This window comes from Narcine bancroftii, chromosome 3, assembly GCF_036971445.1.
Source record: "Narcine bancroftii isolate sNarBan1 chromosome 3, sNarBan1.hap1, whole genome shotgun sequence".
NCBI classification, from domain to species: domain Eukaryota; kingdom Metazoa; phylum Chordata; class Chondrichthyes; order Torpediniformes; family Narcinidae; genus Narcine; species Narcine bancroftii.
Window position 1 is genome coordinate 286,759,418 of NC_091471.1, and position 15,105 is coordinate 286,774,522.

The 15,105-nt window shown below is 42.1% G+C and overlaps 1 protein-coding gene across 2 annotated transcripts in view; it reads right to left on the reverse strand.

Annotated features, from left to right (window-relative positions):
* Window positions 1-15,105, reverse strand: part of LOC138758904 (AP-1 complex subunit mu-1) — a 141,572-nt gene that overhangs the window by 68,689 nt on the left and 57,778 nt on the right. For both annotated transcript variants that reach the window (XM_069928488.1, XM_069928489.1), the window contains 2 exons: window positions 11,090-11,161; window positions 9,327-9,485 (listed from right to left, as the gene is read on the reverse strand). In XM_069928488.1, the coding sequence (XP_069784589.1) occupies window positions 9,327-9,485; window positions 11,090-11,161 (231 nt within the window). The remainder of the gene's footprint in view (window positions 1-9,326; window positions 9,486-11,089; window positions 11,162-15,105) is intronic.

The following is a 15,105-nucleotide window of genomic DNA, read 5'->3' on the forward strand; positions in this document are numbered from 1 at the left end:
TCGTTATAAATCTTTTAATTATCTTTGTGTCTGTAATCACATCCTTCAGGCAATCTCAATCTGTTTCCCTATTTATCCTTTAAAAAATGATATGTAAACATTGTACCATGAGTTATTCCATATTTGTACTTCACCTGTTCAAATGTTAATAAATTATTTCCCAAAAAACAATTTTCTATTCTTTTGATTCCTATTCTCTCCATTCTCTAAAGGAAAGGTTATCTATTGTAAAAGGGATTAGTGGATTTTGCATCAATAATAATTTTGATATTTGGTCATTTTTCCTTTCTAAGGGATCTTCTTCCATGTATTAAGTAAATGATGCAGTATTGGTGAGCTTTTATATTGCACCAACTTTTTATCCTACTTTTAAAGTATATGTTCCGGTACCTTTTCCCCTATTTTATCTAGTTCTATCTTAGTCCAGTCTGGTTTTTCCCTTGTCTGGTAAAAATCTAATAAATTCCTTAATTGTGCAGCTCGATAAAAATTTCTAAAGTTTGGTAACTGCAAACCACCTTGGTTATACCTCTCTATTAATTTATCTAACGCTACCCTCAGCTTCCTCCCTTTCCACAAGAATTTCCTTGTTATTCTCTTTAGTTCATTAACGAATTTCTCTGTTAAGGGAATTGGTAACGATTGAAATAAGTATAGTATCCTTGGGAAGACATTAATTTTAATGCAATTTACCCTCCCTAACAACGTTAGCTGTAATTCTTGCTAATGTTCTAAGTCTTCCTCCAGTTTCTTTATTAGTGGCTGATAATTTAGTTTGTACAAGTGGCTTAAGTTATTATCTAACCTGATCCCTAGGTATCGGATTGCTTGTGCTTGCCATTTAAATGGTGATTATTTTTAAAGTTCTGTATAATCCGCATTACTCATTGGCATCACTTCACTTTTATTTGTGTTGATCTTGTACCCCGATATTTCTCCATATTCCTTCAATTTCTTATGTAGTTCTTTTACTGATACCTCTGGTTCTGTTAGGTATACTATGATGTCATCTGCAAATCTTTGGCTTGGCTTCGCGGACGAAGATTTATGGAGGGGGTAAAAAGTCCACGTCAGCTGCAGGCTCGTTTGTGGCTGACCAGTCCGATGCGGGACAGGCAGACACGATTGCATCTGCAAATAAGCTGATTTTATACTCCTTCTCCTTTATTTTTATCCCTTTTATTTTATTTTCTATTCTTATCAGTTCTGCCAGAGATTCTATTGCTAAGGCGAACAATGAGGGGGATAATGGACATCCCTGTCTAGTTGACCTACTTAATTTAAATTGATTCGATACATATCCATTTACTGCTACCTTCGCAAACAGTCCATTATACAATGCTTTACTTTATATATTTTTCTGGTAGATTGAACTTTTCTAATACTTTAAATAAGTAGTTCCCCTCTACTCTGTCAAAATCTTTTTCTGCGTCTAAAGCAACAGCCATTGTTGGTTTATTATTTCCTTGAACTGCATGAATTAGATTAATAAGTTTACAGACATTATCCATTGTTCGTCTTTTCTTAATAAATCCAGTTTGATCTTGTTTTTCTATTTTTGGTACACAGTTGGCCAATCTGTTTACTAATAATTTTGCTATTAACTTATAATCTGAGTTAAGTAGATATTGGTCTATATGATGCTGGTGTTTTTGGATCCTTCCCAGTCTTTAGTATTACTGTAATTATTGTTGTCTTACATGAATCTGGCAAGTTTTGTGTTTCTTCTACCTGGTTCATTACTTCCAGGAGAGGAGGAATTAATAACTCTTTAAATGTTTAATAAAATTCTATTGGAAATCCATCCTCTCCTGGTGTTTTATTGTTTGGCAGTTTTTTTTAGTATACCCTGTACTTCCTCTATTTCAAATGATTTTATCAGTTTGTTTTGTTCTTCTTCTTGCAATTTCGGCAGTTCAATTTTAGCTAAATATTCCTCTATTTTATCATCTTTCCCCTTGTTCTCAGTTTGATACAATTGTTCATAAAATTCCTTAAAATTTTCATTAATCTCTGTTAGATTATATGTAATTTGTTTGTCCTTTTTCCTTGATGCCAGTATCGTTCTTTTAGCTTGTTCTGTTTTAAGTTGCCAGGCAAATATTTTATGTGGTTTTTCTCGCCGGCCTTGGTCGAGTGAGGCAGGCGGAGGCCCCGGTCCGGGCATAAAGTAGGAGGCGGCGGCCCCAGTCCGGGCACAGGGAAAGCAGCGGCAGCCCCGGCCTCGGTCCGGGCAGAGGGTAGGCGGCGGCGGCCCCAATCCGGGCAAGAGCAAAGGGGAGGCGGCGGCGGCCCCGGTCGAGTGAGGCAGGCGGAGTCCCCGGTCCGGGCATAAAGTAGGAGGCGGCGGCCCCAGTCCGGGCACAGGGAAAGCAGCGGCGGCCTCGGCCCCGGTCCGGGCAGTATGGACCGACCTAGGAGGGGAGGCAGACCCCTCCAGCCCGGGTAAGAAACCTGCATAGGAGAAGGCCACTCCGATATAAAACCTACGACCCAAGGACCTCGCTGCCACGTCCCAGCTTGCTTGGCCACGGCACATGAACCATGGGTGTAAAGGGTGGGGCCAGTACTGTGCGCACTGCACTCCACCTAAAAGCTCCTTTGCGCAGGCCCGAGGACAGGTCCACGTCCTCCCCCTCCACGTCCTCCCCCTCAAAAGATGCTCACAAACTCAAGCTAGCATGCTGGAACATCAGAACCATGCTAGACAAGGCTGACAGCCACCCACCTGAACGTCGGTCTGCCCTCATCGCACATGAACTCCTCAGACTTGACATCGACATAGCCGCTCTCAGTGAAGTCCGCCTTGCAGATGTAGGCAACCTCCAAGAATGCGGCGCGGGCTACACACTCTACTGGTCTGGCAAGCCTATGGATGAACGACGCCTATCTGGTGTAGGCTTCATGGTCAAGAACTCCATTGCCTCCAAACTCGAAAACCTCCCGACAGGCCGGATCATGTCCATGTGACTCCCCCTTCAAAACAAGCGTCGCATCACCCTCATCAGTGTCGATGCTCCAACCCTCCAGGCGGAACCAGCAGAAAAGGACAAGTTCTACACTGACCTGCGCAACCTCATTCAACGCACCCCTACAGCCGACAAGGTTGTCATCCTTGGCGACTTCAACGCTCGCGTCGGCAAAGACTCAGAAACCTGACCAGGAATCCTGGGCAAGCATGGTGTCGGCAAGTGCAACGACAATGGGCGCCTCCTGTTGGAGCTCTGTGCAGAACAGCGGCTTGTCATTACAAACACCCTTTTTCAGCAGAGGGACAGCCTGAAGACTACCTGGATGCATCCCCGATCCAAACACTGGCACCTCCTGGACTACGTCCTGGTGCGAGAAAGAGACAAACGAGATGTGCTCCACACCAGGGTCATGCCCAGCGCGGAATGCCACACTGACCACTGGCTGGTTCGCTGCAAGCTCAACCTTCACTTCAAGCCAAAGCCCAGGAACAGTAAAGCCCCCAGAAAGAGGTTCAATGTTGGAAACTTGCAGTCAGACGAAGTGACAGGAAACTTCCAGGCAAACCTCAAAGCAAAGCTCAAGGATGCAATCTGCCTCATGGACTCGTCCCCTGAAACCCTCTGGGATCAGCTGAAGACTACCATACTGCAATCCACTGAAGAGGTACTGGGCTTCTCCTCCAGGAAAAACAAGGACTGGTTCGACGAAAACAGCCAGGAAATCCAGGAGCTGCTGGCAAAGAAGCGAGCTGCCCACCAGTCTCACCTTACAAAGCCATCCTGGCCAGAGAAGAAACAAGCCTTCCGTCGCGCATGCAACCATCTTCAGCACAAACTCCGGGAGATCCAAAATGAGTGGTGGACTAGCCTCGCCAAGCGAACCCAGCTCTAAAGGCTGTGTACGGCCCCTCACCCCAAGTCCAAAGCCCACTGCGCAGCTCAAACGGCAAAGTCCTCCTCAGCGACAAGATCTCCATCCTCAACCGATGGTCAGAACACTTCCAATCTCTTTTCAGTGCCAACCACTCAGTCCAAGATTCCACCCTGCTCCAGCTCCCTCAACAGCCCCTAAGGCTAGAGCTGGATGAGGTTCTCACCCGGGAAGAGACATATAAGGCAATTGAACAACTGAAAAGTGGCAAAGCAGCAGGTATGGATGGAATCCCCCCAGAGGTCTGGAAGGCTGGCAGAAAAACTCTGCATGTCAAACTGCATGAGTTTTTCAATCTTTGTTGGGACCAAGGAAAACTGCCTCAGGACCTTTGTGATGCCATCATCATCACCCTGTACAAAAACAAAGGCGAGAAATCAGACTGCTCAAACTACAGAGGAATCACGCTGCTCTCCATTGCAGGCAAAATCTTCGCTAGGATTCTCCTAAATAGAATAATACCTAGTGTTGCCGAGAATGTTCTCCCAGAATCACAGTGCAGCTTTCGCGCAAACAGAGGAACTACTGACATGGTCTTTGCCCTCAGACAGCTCCAAGAAAAGTGCAGAGAACAAAACAAAGGACTCTACATCACCTTTGTTGACCTCACCAAAGCCTTCGACACCGTGAGCAGGAAAGGGCTTTGGCAAATACTAGAGCGCATCGGATGCCCCCCAAAGTTCCTCAACATGGTTATCCAACTGCACAAAAACCAACAAGGTCGGGTCAGATACAGCAATGAGCTCTCTGAACCCTTCTCCATTAACAATGGTGTGAAGCAAGGCTGCGTTCTCGCACCAACCCTCTTTTCAATCTTCTTCAGCATGATGCTGAACCAAGCCATGAAAGACCTCAACAATGAAGACGCTGTTTACATCCGGTACCGCACGGATGGCAGTTTCTTCAATCTGAGGCGCCTGCAAGCTCACACCAAGACAGAAGAGCAACTTGTCTGTGAACTACTCTTTGTAGACGATGCCGCTTTAGTTGCCCATTCAGAGCCAGCTCTTCAGCGCTTGACGTCCTGTTTTGCGGAAACTGCCAAAATGTTTGGCCTGGAAGTCAGCCTGAAGAAAACTGAGGTCCTCCATCAGCCAGCTTCCCACCATGACTACCAGCCCCCCCACATCTCCATTGGGCACACAAAACTCAAAACGGTCAACCAGTTTACCTATCTCGGCTGCACCATTGCATCAGATGCAAGGATCGACAACGAGATAGACAACAGACTCGCCAGGCAAGACTACACAAAAGAGTCTGGAAAAACAACCAACTGAAAAACCTCACAAAGATAAGCGTATACAGAGCCGTTGTCATATCCACACTCCTGTTCGGCTCCGAATCATGGGTCCTCTACCGGCATCACCTACGGCTCTTAGAACGCTTCCACCAGCATTGTCTCCGCTCCATCCTCAACATTCATTGGAGCGACTTCATCCCTAACATCGAAGTACTCGAGATGGCAGAGGCCGACAGCATCGAATCCACGCTGCTGAAGATCCAACTGCACTGGGTAGGACACGTCTCCAGAATGGAGGACCATCACCTTCCCAAGATCGTGTTATATGGTGAGCTCTCCACTGGCCATCGTGACAGAGGTGCACCAAAGAAAAGGTACAAGGACTGCCTAAAGAAATCTCTTGCTGCCTGTCACATTGACCACCGCCAGTGGGCTGATATCGCCTCAAACCGTGCATCTTGGCGCCTCACAGTTCGGCGGGCAGCAACCTCCTTTGAAGAAGACCGCAGAGCCCACCTCACTGACAAAAGACAAAGGATGAAAAACCCAACACCCAACCCCAACCAACCAATTTTCCCCTGAAAACGCTACAACCGTGTCTGCCTGTCCCGCATCGGATTTGTCAGCCACAAACGAGCCTGCAGCTGACGTGGACATTTACCCCCTCCATAAATCTTCGTCCACGAAGCCAAGCCAAAGAAAGAATACTTTTGCTTTGTTTTCATTATGTTCTTCTCCACCTTGTACGTTTGTAATGTTTTGTATTTTATTTTTTTGTTCACCAATTCTCTCCTTTTCGTTATATCATCCCTTTTAACTAGTTCCTTTTCTGTACTTACTATCTCCCTTTCTAACTGCTCTATTTCCCGATCATAATCCTTTTTCATCTTAGTTACATAACTTATTATCTGCCCTCTAATGAAGGCTTTCATTGCGTCCCATAATATAAATTTGTCTTTCACTGATTCTGTGTTTATTTCAAAAAATGTTTTAATTTGGTGTTCAATAAACTCTAAATTCCTGCCTTTAAAGTAGCATGGAGTTTAACCTTCATCTATATGTTCTCGGTGGGATGTCCTCCAGTTCTATTGCTAATAACAGAGGTGAATGATCTGATAGTAATCTAGCTTTATACTCAGTTTTCCTAACTCTCCCTTGAATATGGGCTAACAAAAACATATCAATCTTTGAGTATGTTTTGTGCCTACTCGAATAAGATTAATATTCCTTTTCTCTTGGGTGTTGCCTCCTCCATATATCCATAAGTTTCATTTCCTGCATTGATTTAACCTTAAATTTGGCTACTTTATTCTTTTTGCTTGTCTTTTGTCCAGTTTTATCCAACGTTGGATCCAAATTAAGGTTAAAATCCCCTCCTATCAATATATTTCCTTGTGTGTCTGAAATCTTCAAAAAAATATCCTGCATAAACTTTTGATCCTCCTTGCTAGGCACATATATATATATATATATAAAGCAAATTCCAAAATTCTGAATATATCTGACACTTTATCATTACATACCTCCCTGCTGAATCTATTATTTCCTCCTCTATTTTGATTGGTACATTTTTATTAACTAGTAATGGCTACACCTCTAGCTTTTGAATTATAGGATGCTGCCGCTACGTGTCCTACCCAGTTTCTCTTTAATTTGTTATGTTCCACTTCAGTTAGATGCATTTCCTGAACAAATGCTATATCTATTTTTTCCTTCTTCAATAAATTTAGTAGCTTCTTTCTTTTAACTTGGTTATGTATTCCATTAATGTTTATTTGTCTTTTGTCCAGTTTTATCCAACGTTGGATCCAAATTAAGGTTAAAATCCCCTCCTATCAATATATTTCCTTGTGTGTCTGAAATCTTCAAAAAAATATCCTGCATAAACTTTTGATCCTCCTTGCTAGGCACATACATATAGTTCAACAGGCCATTTTATATCTTGCTTACACCTCTTTTCCACCTCCTTGCCACCTCCATCGCCCCTTTTCCCATTTTCATCTCTTAGTTTTCCCTTATTAAACTCAATGTACGACAACACATTTAAAACATAAAATACCCCAACAGTTCACACACCCAATAATACCATAACCCCAAATGCTCCCCCCCTCTCTGAGTTTCCCCTTATCCCTTGCCGGGCAACCACAACTCCCCTTTCCATTTGGATTGCGATCTTGCTCGCAAGCATCAACTGATTTTGCAGTGATGGTTATTCCCACTTCCCCAGCCCTCCCCAGAAAATACTTTTTTTTTTACACATATAACAAAGCTCTCTCTTTTATCCCCCTTTCCTTTCTTCCCTTCTCTTTTCCCTCTTTAATTCTTTAAATATACATTGTTTTTACATCTTTATATATACTTTATCGCCATTCTTCATTCTTGTTACATCTCTTCATCTCTTCTGTCCTGCAAACATTCTGCAAATTCTTGTGCTTCCTCCGGATCCGAGAACAGACTGTTTTGCTCCCCAGGTATAAATATTTTAAGCACGGCTGGATGTCTTCACATGAATTTGTTACCTTTTTTCCATAAAATTGTTTTTGCTGTATTAAACTCCTTCCTCCTCTTTAAGAGTTCAAAACTAATATCTGGTAAAAAAATATATTTTTTGCCCCTTGTATTCCAATGGTTTATTATCTTCTCTAACTTTATTCCTTGCCTGCTCCAGTTCATTTTCTCTTGTCGTACATCACAAAAATTTCACTAAGATTGATCTTGGTTTTTGATGTATCTGTGGTTTCGGAGCTAGTGCTCTGTGAGCCTTTTCTATTTCCATTTCTTCCTGCATTTCTGTCATTCCTAGGACTTTCGGGATCCATCCTTTTATAAATTCCTTCATGTCTGTGCCTTCTTCACCCTCCTTCAGGCCATTATTTTTATGTTGTTTCGCCTACTATAATTTTCTAACATATCAATTTTCTGAGATAACAACTCGTGTCTCTTTAATTTTTTTGTCACTTTCTTCCAATTTTTCCTGTCATTTACTTCCATTTCTAGTTATTTCCCGTTCTTCCACATTCTCTACTCTTTTCCCTATTTCTGTCATGACCAGCTCTAAACTTTGCATTTTATCTTCTGTTCTTTTCATTTTTCTTTTAATTGCACTAAATTCTAATGATAACCATTCTTTTAATGACCTCATTTGTTCTTCAAAAGAAACTTTATCTATATTCTGTCCATCAGTTTTACCTTCTATTTCTGTGAAGATCTTGGTCTTCCTCTTCTTCTGTGTCTGTACCTGTGTTTGTGTCTTCTCTTCTTTGTATCTGTGTCTTTTCTGTTTTTCCTGATGAGCTGCTTGTATCTCTTTGTCAGGCCTCCTCTTGCAGGGTCTCTTGCTGTTTGTCCTTCCCTCCTGGGTTGCTCGTCTGTCGGGCCTCCTGTCACTCCATCCTTCTCCCTCGTCTATTTTCTCGCTCCCTCCTCTGCCGCCTTTTTCGTCTTCCAGCTGAGTGCCCTGGTGTCGGGCATCCCTCAGCTGTTCGTGCTGTGGCTGCCCATTCCTCTGCTGAGCCCCCCTCCTGTTGGTGTCCTCTTTTTCCTTTGATTGCGCACTGCGCACTTTTGCTTGGCTCTGAGAGCCATTTTTGAAGTCCACAGACCTGGAGGTCACGACTCCGCAGGGCAGGCACTCACCTCGGGGATCGAGTGCTCCTCGCCACCACAGCTCCCTGTTCCTTTGTGCAGGTAAAGCCTTCTTCTTTCTTCTCCGGCGAATTTTCTACTTTTTTTTCGGTTGTTTTCACTTTCTCCTTCTTGGGTGCCATCTTCTTTCTCTTCTCTGTAACTTTATCTTCTATTTCTTATATTTTATTTTTGTTGTGCTTTGTCTTTTCCTAAGTTTTTTCCTATTTTTCTGGAGAGGGTTGGTTTTCCTGACCGGCCACTACTCCATCACGTGACTCCTCATTACCTAGTATGTTTGAGGCATCAATGTTACTAGTCATTAACCAGGCCATACCTAAATGTTGCCTTGGTCTTGTTGCATTTAGGCATGGGGCTCTTTATATGCTGAGGAATCATAAATAAAACTGACCAGTGTACAGTTATGAGTGAACATCCACAGTTGAGCTCATGAAGCTACAAGATGGCTTTTAAAAAAATCTCCAAAGACAAGAAAAAAAAACATCAGGATTTGTAAAGCTTGTTAATATATTTATAGGAAACACAATCTGATCCTTACCGGAAATGATTTGATCGACCACACTATTTCACTGCTTTCTGGCACCCACTTCACATTTCCCACCGTGGTCTTAAACTTGGGTGAATCTGCATCGTTTGGGACTGGAATGTGAATTTCAACATTGTTGGCTGTTGATCTACGTTTGAACTGACTCTTGGCCTGAGGAAAGAAACAAGCGTTAGGTGCAGTGGAGCTAATCCAACATTGGCAAAATCAATGGTTCATTGCCAAGTTATGTGCTTTCAAGATTTACTAGCAGTTATTTTTAAAAGCAAACCTTCTGACTTTTGACACATTTCTGTCAGAGATGACAGAGCAAGTTCAGTGAAGTCTATCCAGTTAGCTTGGTGTTCATTCCTGCTCATCACTGCCACTTGAATTTAAGTGTCGTATCAGTGATACATTTTATACCAAAATCTTGTAAAATTAGATTACTCAACAATTCAAAATATGTTAAATGAAAACAGAATTCAGGACAGGATTTTTCCAACATCTGCAGTGCTTTTGATTTCCATTCATAACTAAGTATCTCGAAAATTGTGTGGTGGTCTATAAAATTCCAAGGCAGCTTCATACATTTCTCCTTTACGCTAGGCTAGCTGAGGTTGAAGAATTAATTCCAGAATGTGGGAGGAAAATTTCAGGCTTCTACAACACAAGTAATCACACATGGATTGGCACTATAATGAAAGAGAACGACATTAAGGGTTTCTATCGAACAACGATCATGAAAATGGCTGTGGCATGAATCATACAGACCTCTTCAAGGAAGCTGCCATACAGTGCATCACGTATGCACTGGCTTTTGAAATAGCAAATTAATGCTCTTTCTAGAATCCTACACTTTATTCTTTGAAAACATTTACTTCTATTTCAAAGTTACCACTGTCTCTGCCATCCTTTCTGAGAATGCCCAAGGTACTTCTCATGAAACTGGTAACTGCTAATTCTTTCACCCACACTTGCATCATTAGTCTTAGTACCACATGGCTGGGCCAAACGATTTTGTCTATTGACCTGAAATGACAATGCATGACCTGATTGGTGATCCGACGTGAACTTTGCCCTAAACTTTTAATGTTCATTTAGAGTACATTCAATACAGTACAATTAGCCTGCAATATATATTGCAGCAGATAATTGCTCAGATTCAGGACCCATCGCTCATATTAGCATTCCTACAACACACTCTCCTTGGTGTATTTTGTTACCTGGAAATAAATAGTACAAAATACAGCAGCCACACTAGTAGTTTCTACATTCTACAAGTCAATGGTCCTGATAATACTTTGCAAATCATTGTTAATGCGGGGTTGACATGGTACAGATTGCGATGATCAGACATCCTATAATGGTGGTGGGTCTGTCTGAATGTGTGCAGCCTGATTCATCCATCTGATCCACACAATTTATGTTTATTTCTTCTGTGCTTCCTTGACGTACATTATTCACCTACCAGGTTAAACGGGGCATTGCGAAAGTCAGATGTTTGTCTTTATTTCAAATGGGAACTAACCCTGACGTGCTGATCGCATTAGGAGGTCTGCTGAGTTTTATCAGTCTCTTAACTTCATGGTGAAATTGTAATAGAAACATGAAGTACAAAAGAGAAGTTAATAGAGATACAACTGAGAGTTTTATTTCAATTGGATTTCAGCTTACATTTCTCCAAAGCATCCTTAAGAATGTGCTTAAGAGCATAAGTTCACTTAATTTGTGGCTCTGTTCTTGATTGATTTACAGTTGAGAAAAGAATAGCTCACCTTAATCATGTACTCAATCCGGCTGTGGGAATGCTTCTCAATCACAGACTCAATCCAAATTAGTGGTTTGACCTGGTCATAAAAATGCAAGATTGTTAGAACTATTTATGACTTTAATTTTAAAATGAAACTTTGAAAAGGTGACTGTTATCTTAAATTTAATCCAAATGAAATATTCATTAGCTGATGTGCACTCTAGGGCTCTCACTGTCTAACTCTGCAGCAAATTTATTTCCCAGGTTCAATGACTTTAAATAAGTTATTCAATGTTAGGGACAGGGAGGAATTACTTATCAGGGAGAATGTCACATTGCGCTCAGTACTCATTTACTGTGCCATAAATGGGGTTATACAATATGTCTTCCAATAGGCAGGAGGAGGGAGGGGATCAGATGTGTATACAGATTATAGAAAGATGAAAAAGTGACAGGGCGGTTTGTGGTAGTAACCTTTTATTTCCTTCCCCCCCCCCCCCACACAATATCGACTGGAATTTCCTGTGTATCAGAGTCTTGGGAGGGATGGAATTTGTTTGGTGCATTTGGAAGAATTTCCTGAAATAGTATGCAGATAGTCCAACCAGTACAAGTTCTGGAAATGAGCCTGGTTGGGTGATTGGTGTTTCAGTAGAGGGCAATAGTTTGGGAACAGTGATCACAAGTCCTTAAGTTTTAAAATAGTTCATATCAAGTCTGGACTTCAGGGAAGGGGGAAGTGCTAAATTGGGCGAAAGCAAATGACAACCTGAGTTACGAGGTGGGAAAGATACACTGGGAACAGCTGTTACTGAGTATGCCCACATCTGATTTGTGGGAATTGATTCAAGACTAGCTGATGATAATTCAGGTCTTGTGAGGAAGGAGGACGAGGGTGTGCAGTCCTTGGATGACCAGAGATGTTGTAAATTTGGTCCAGAAGTTAAAAAGTACATGCAAGGTTTAGGAAGCTGAAATTAGACAGTACACTTAAAGAAAGCAGGAAAGAAGTCAAACAGGGAGGGAGCCAGGAAGGACAAATGCGCCATTAAATTATTTGGCAGGTAGAATGAAGGAAAATCCCAAGGCTTTTTAATACATGCAATAAAAACTAGATCTGGGGAAGCATTAGACTTCTGAAGGACAAAAGAAGGAATTTATGCCTCGAGCCAGAAGTAGCAAGAGAGGTACTGAGTGAGAACTTTGCATCAGTGTTCACTAAGGAGAGGTACACAGAGGATAATGAGATGAGTGTGCAGTATGCAAACATTTTAGGGCATGTTGATGTTCTGTTGGGTGTCTTGAAGAACATTAAGGTGGAAAAGTCTTTTTACCCCAGGTTGGAAATGTAAAATACTAGGGGAATTGTTTTGATGTTGAAAGTCTCCCCCCCCCGCCCCCCCCACCCCACCACTGTGCCTGCTTCTGGACTGGTGGACTCTAATACTATTATACACAGGTAGGTACCAGGAACACACAGTCAGGAAGCGCAGATACGATAGTGACATTTAAACAACATTTAGACAGGTATATGAATAGGCAGGATCACGTATAGGAAGATGAAATTACTTTAATATGGCATCGTGGGCCAAAGAACCTTCTCATGCTGAAGGACCTTCTCCTGTACTGTACTGTTTAATGTTCTCTGAGCAACATGTCAGGCACTTCTTAGCTCAATGGAATGATCTTGCTTTCTCTGGGATTTCAAGCAAAGGTGGACAAGCAGCAGACTGTCAATGCTGTATTTCACATCCTTTCCATATTAATTTATCTGACTGGCTTGGATAAAGAAGCCGAATGCAAGTCAAGCAATGCAGGATACATGAAAATCTAATGCAAGATAACCAAAGAACTAATCTTTTTTTCTGACAGCAACTGTTCAACTCAATCTTTCAGCAGATAGGACATCTAATTCCTCATTTGGCAAAACCATTGATATACAGTACTAAAAGCCAGTGAAAAAATGCAAAATCTTGTGGGATCCAGCAGCAAGTAGCAAACTGCATGGAAGGCACTCCCTGGTGAAGGAGACGAAGTGCGGTGGGGGGGGGGGGTGGAAATGGTGGCATTGAAGGAGTTGCTGTAACGGCAGCACTGCCGCTGGTGCAGACCAGGGAGAGTGGGGAGTGGAGATGCAGGGTCCTTCTGGCTGATCCCAATGTAGACGACTCGTTACCAACTTTAAACAGCCTGTTAAAGAAGTCAGTGGTGTTTTTAGTTAGTGTTTTTAATTTAATCCTGCAATCATGGGATCTGTACCCAAGATGGCAGCATCTGTGCTGGGCAGCATACCACGATGGGTTGCAGACTCCAGGGTAGCAGTAGTCTGGGACAGGGCACCAGAAACAGAGAGAACATCTGCTGAGAAGGAGAAGCACATGAGATGACCCTTCAGGACTGTAACCGCAACAGTGAATTAGCAAGGGGCTCAGCAGCTGAAGGCCCCACACAGGCTGCAGGCAACTTGTGGTTCAAAGGACCATGGGAACCAGGTATTGGAACTGGGATTTGAGAGGATTCCTCCCTAAGGACCTTGGCACTGAGAACTTTCTGATCATATCAGAGGTATGGATATGGATCACATTTTGCCAATGGTTTGAATAGGAGTCTTTGAGGCTGCAGAGGTTGTGCGGGATCAATGGAGGCAAATCCACGAACACCCTGAAGGGGCATTCATTTGCTTCTCTTTCTCCTATTGTTAAGGGCGCTGAGCAATGCTTATGGTGACTCTTTGTTTGCCTTGTAGCAGACAAAAGTTGAGGTACATCTTGTAGATTACATTTTTAATATGTTATTACTTGATAATAAAAGGAACCTCTGAACCTTTAAAATCTCAAATTAATGGGTAGGTCACTACGAATTAATTGAGGAACTCAATTTCTTCACTCAAAGGGAATTCTCCACCTGCGAGGCTCATTTATTGTGTTGCAATCAAAAAATCAATTTGAAGGAATCATGGAAAACTGATATTGGCCAGGAATACAAGTTAGATGGGTGCTTGAACGTCAATGTGGGAAAAGGAGCCACCTGTGTTGAATGCAGAGCAGATTCTGGAGGACAAAGCAGTGATCCTGCTTCCTATATTCTACTTATTAATGGATCTTAAGCTCCATTATAAAATGCATCCTAGAAAATGGGAGTCAGTTTCTTGGCCTCTCAACTTTAACTTGTCATTCAATGTGACCGTAGCTCATCTGTCCCAGTCTCTTCTATGTCGCAGTTTCATATAACCCTCAACTCCCCAATCTTTAAAATATTATCTATCTCCTCTTCAATTATCTCCGATGATCTTGTCTGCACGAGCCTCTGGATGGAGAGTTCCAGAGATTTGTCATTACCTGTTAGAAATTATTATGTGCCTCAGTTCTGAGTAATTATCTCTGATTGTGTAGCATCTGCTGCACTGGGAAAGCTCTAGGAAAGCACACTTATCAATAGTCATCTACTTACTGAAGGACTATATGAAGGTTATGGAACAAGTTGCTTTTGGCATTGCAGTCAGACAAAACAGAACAGGGTAAATACTTTTTAAAATTGAACATTTTGTTCCATGCAAATCTCTGAGGGTTTTCAAAATCTAAACAAGGTAATTAAGAAAAAATGCAGCACATCCAGGTTCCCACAATTAGAACCGATCCAATTCAACTGCTTTTGATTAAACTCCTGCTGTGATAATGTACATAGGGATCTTCCTCTCCATAACCCAAAACCACTAAACAATAGGCATTCACTCTTAACATTCCAAATTATTCAATTATACCAATAGCTTCCTCCTCTCCTTCACATTTTTAATCCAGACTCCCTAAACGACTTCAACAAATTGTAAGAACAAGCAATTTCTTGGTAGAAATTGATTTTGATGTACAGACTTACAGTATTAGTACACTGCCAATTTACTGATGGATATTATGGTCCCCATTTCATCAAACACAGCAACTAGCATTTGGCCACAAACAGAGGCACTGTCCCTGTGAGACTTCTTAACGTGGGTTTGTACTTCAGACACGCTAAAAATTGGGCTTTGACGATAATTGTGAATTC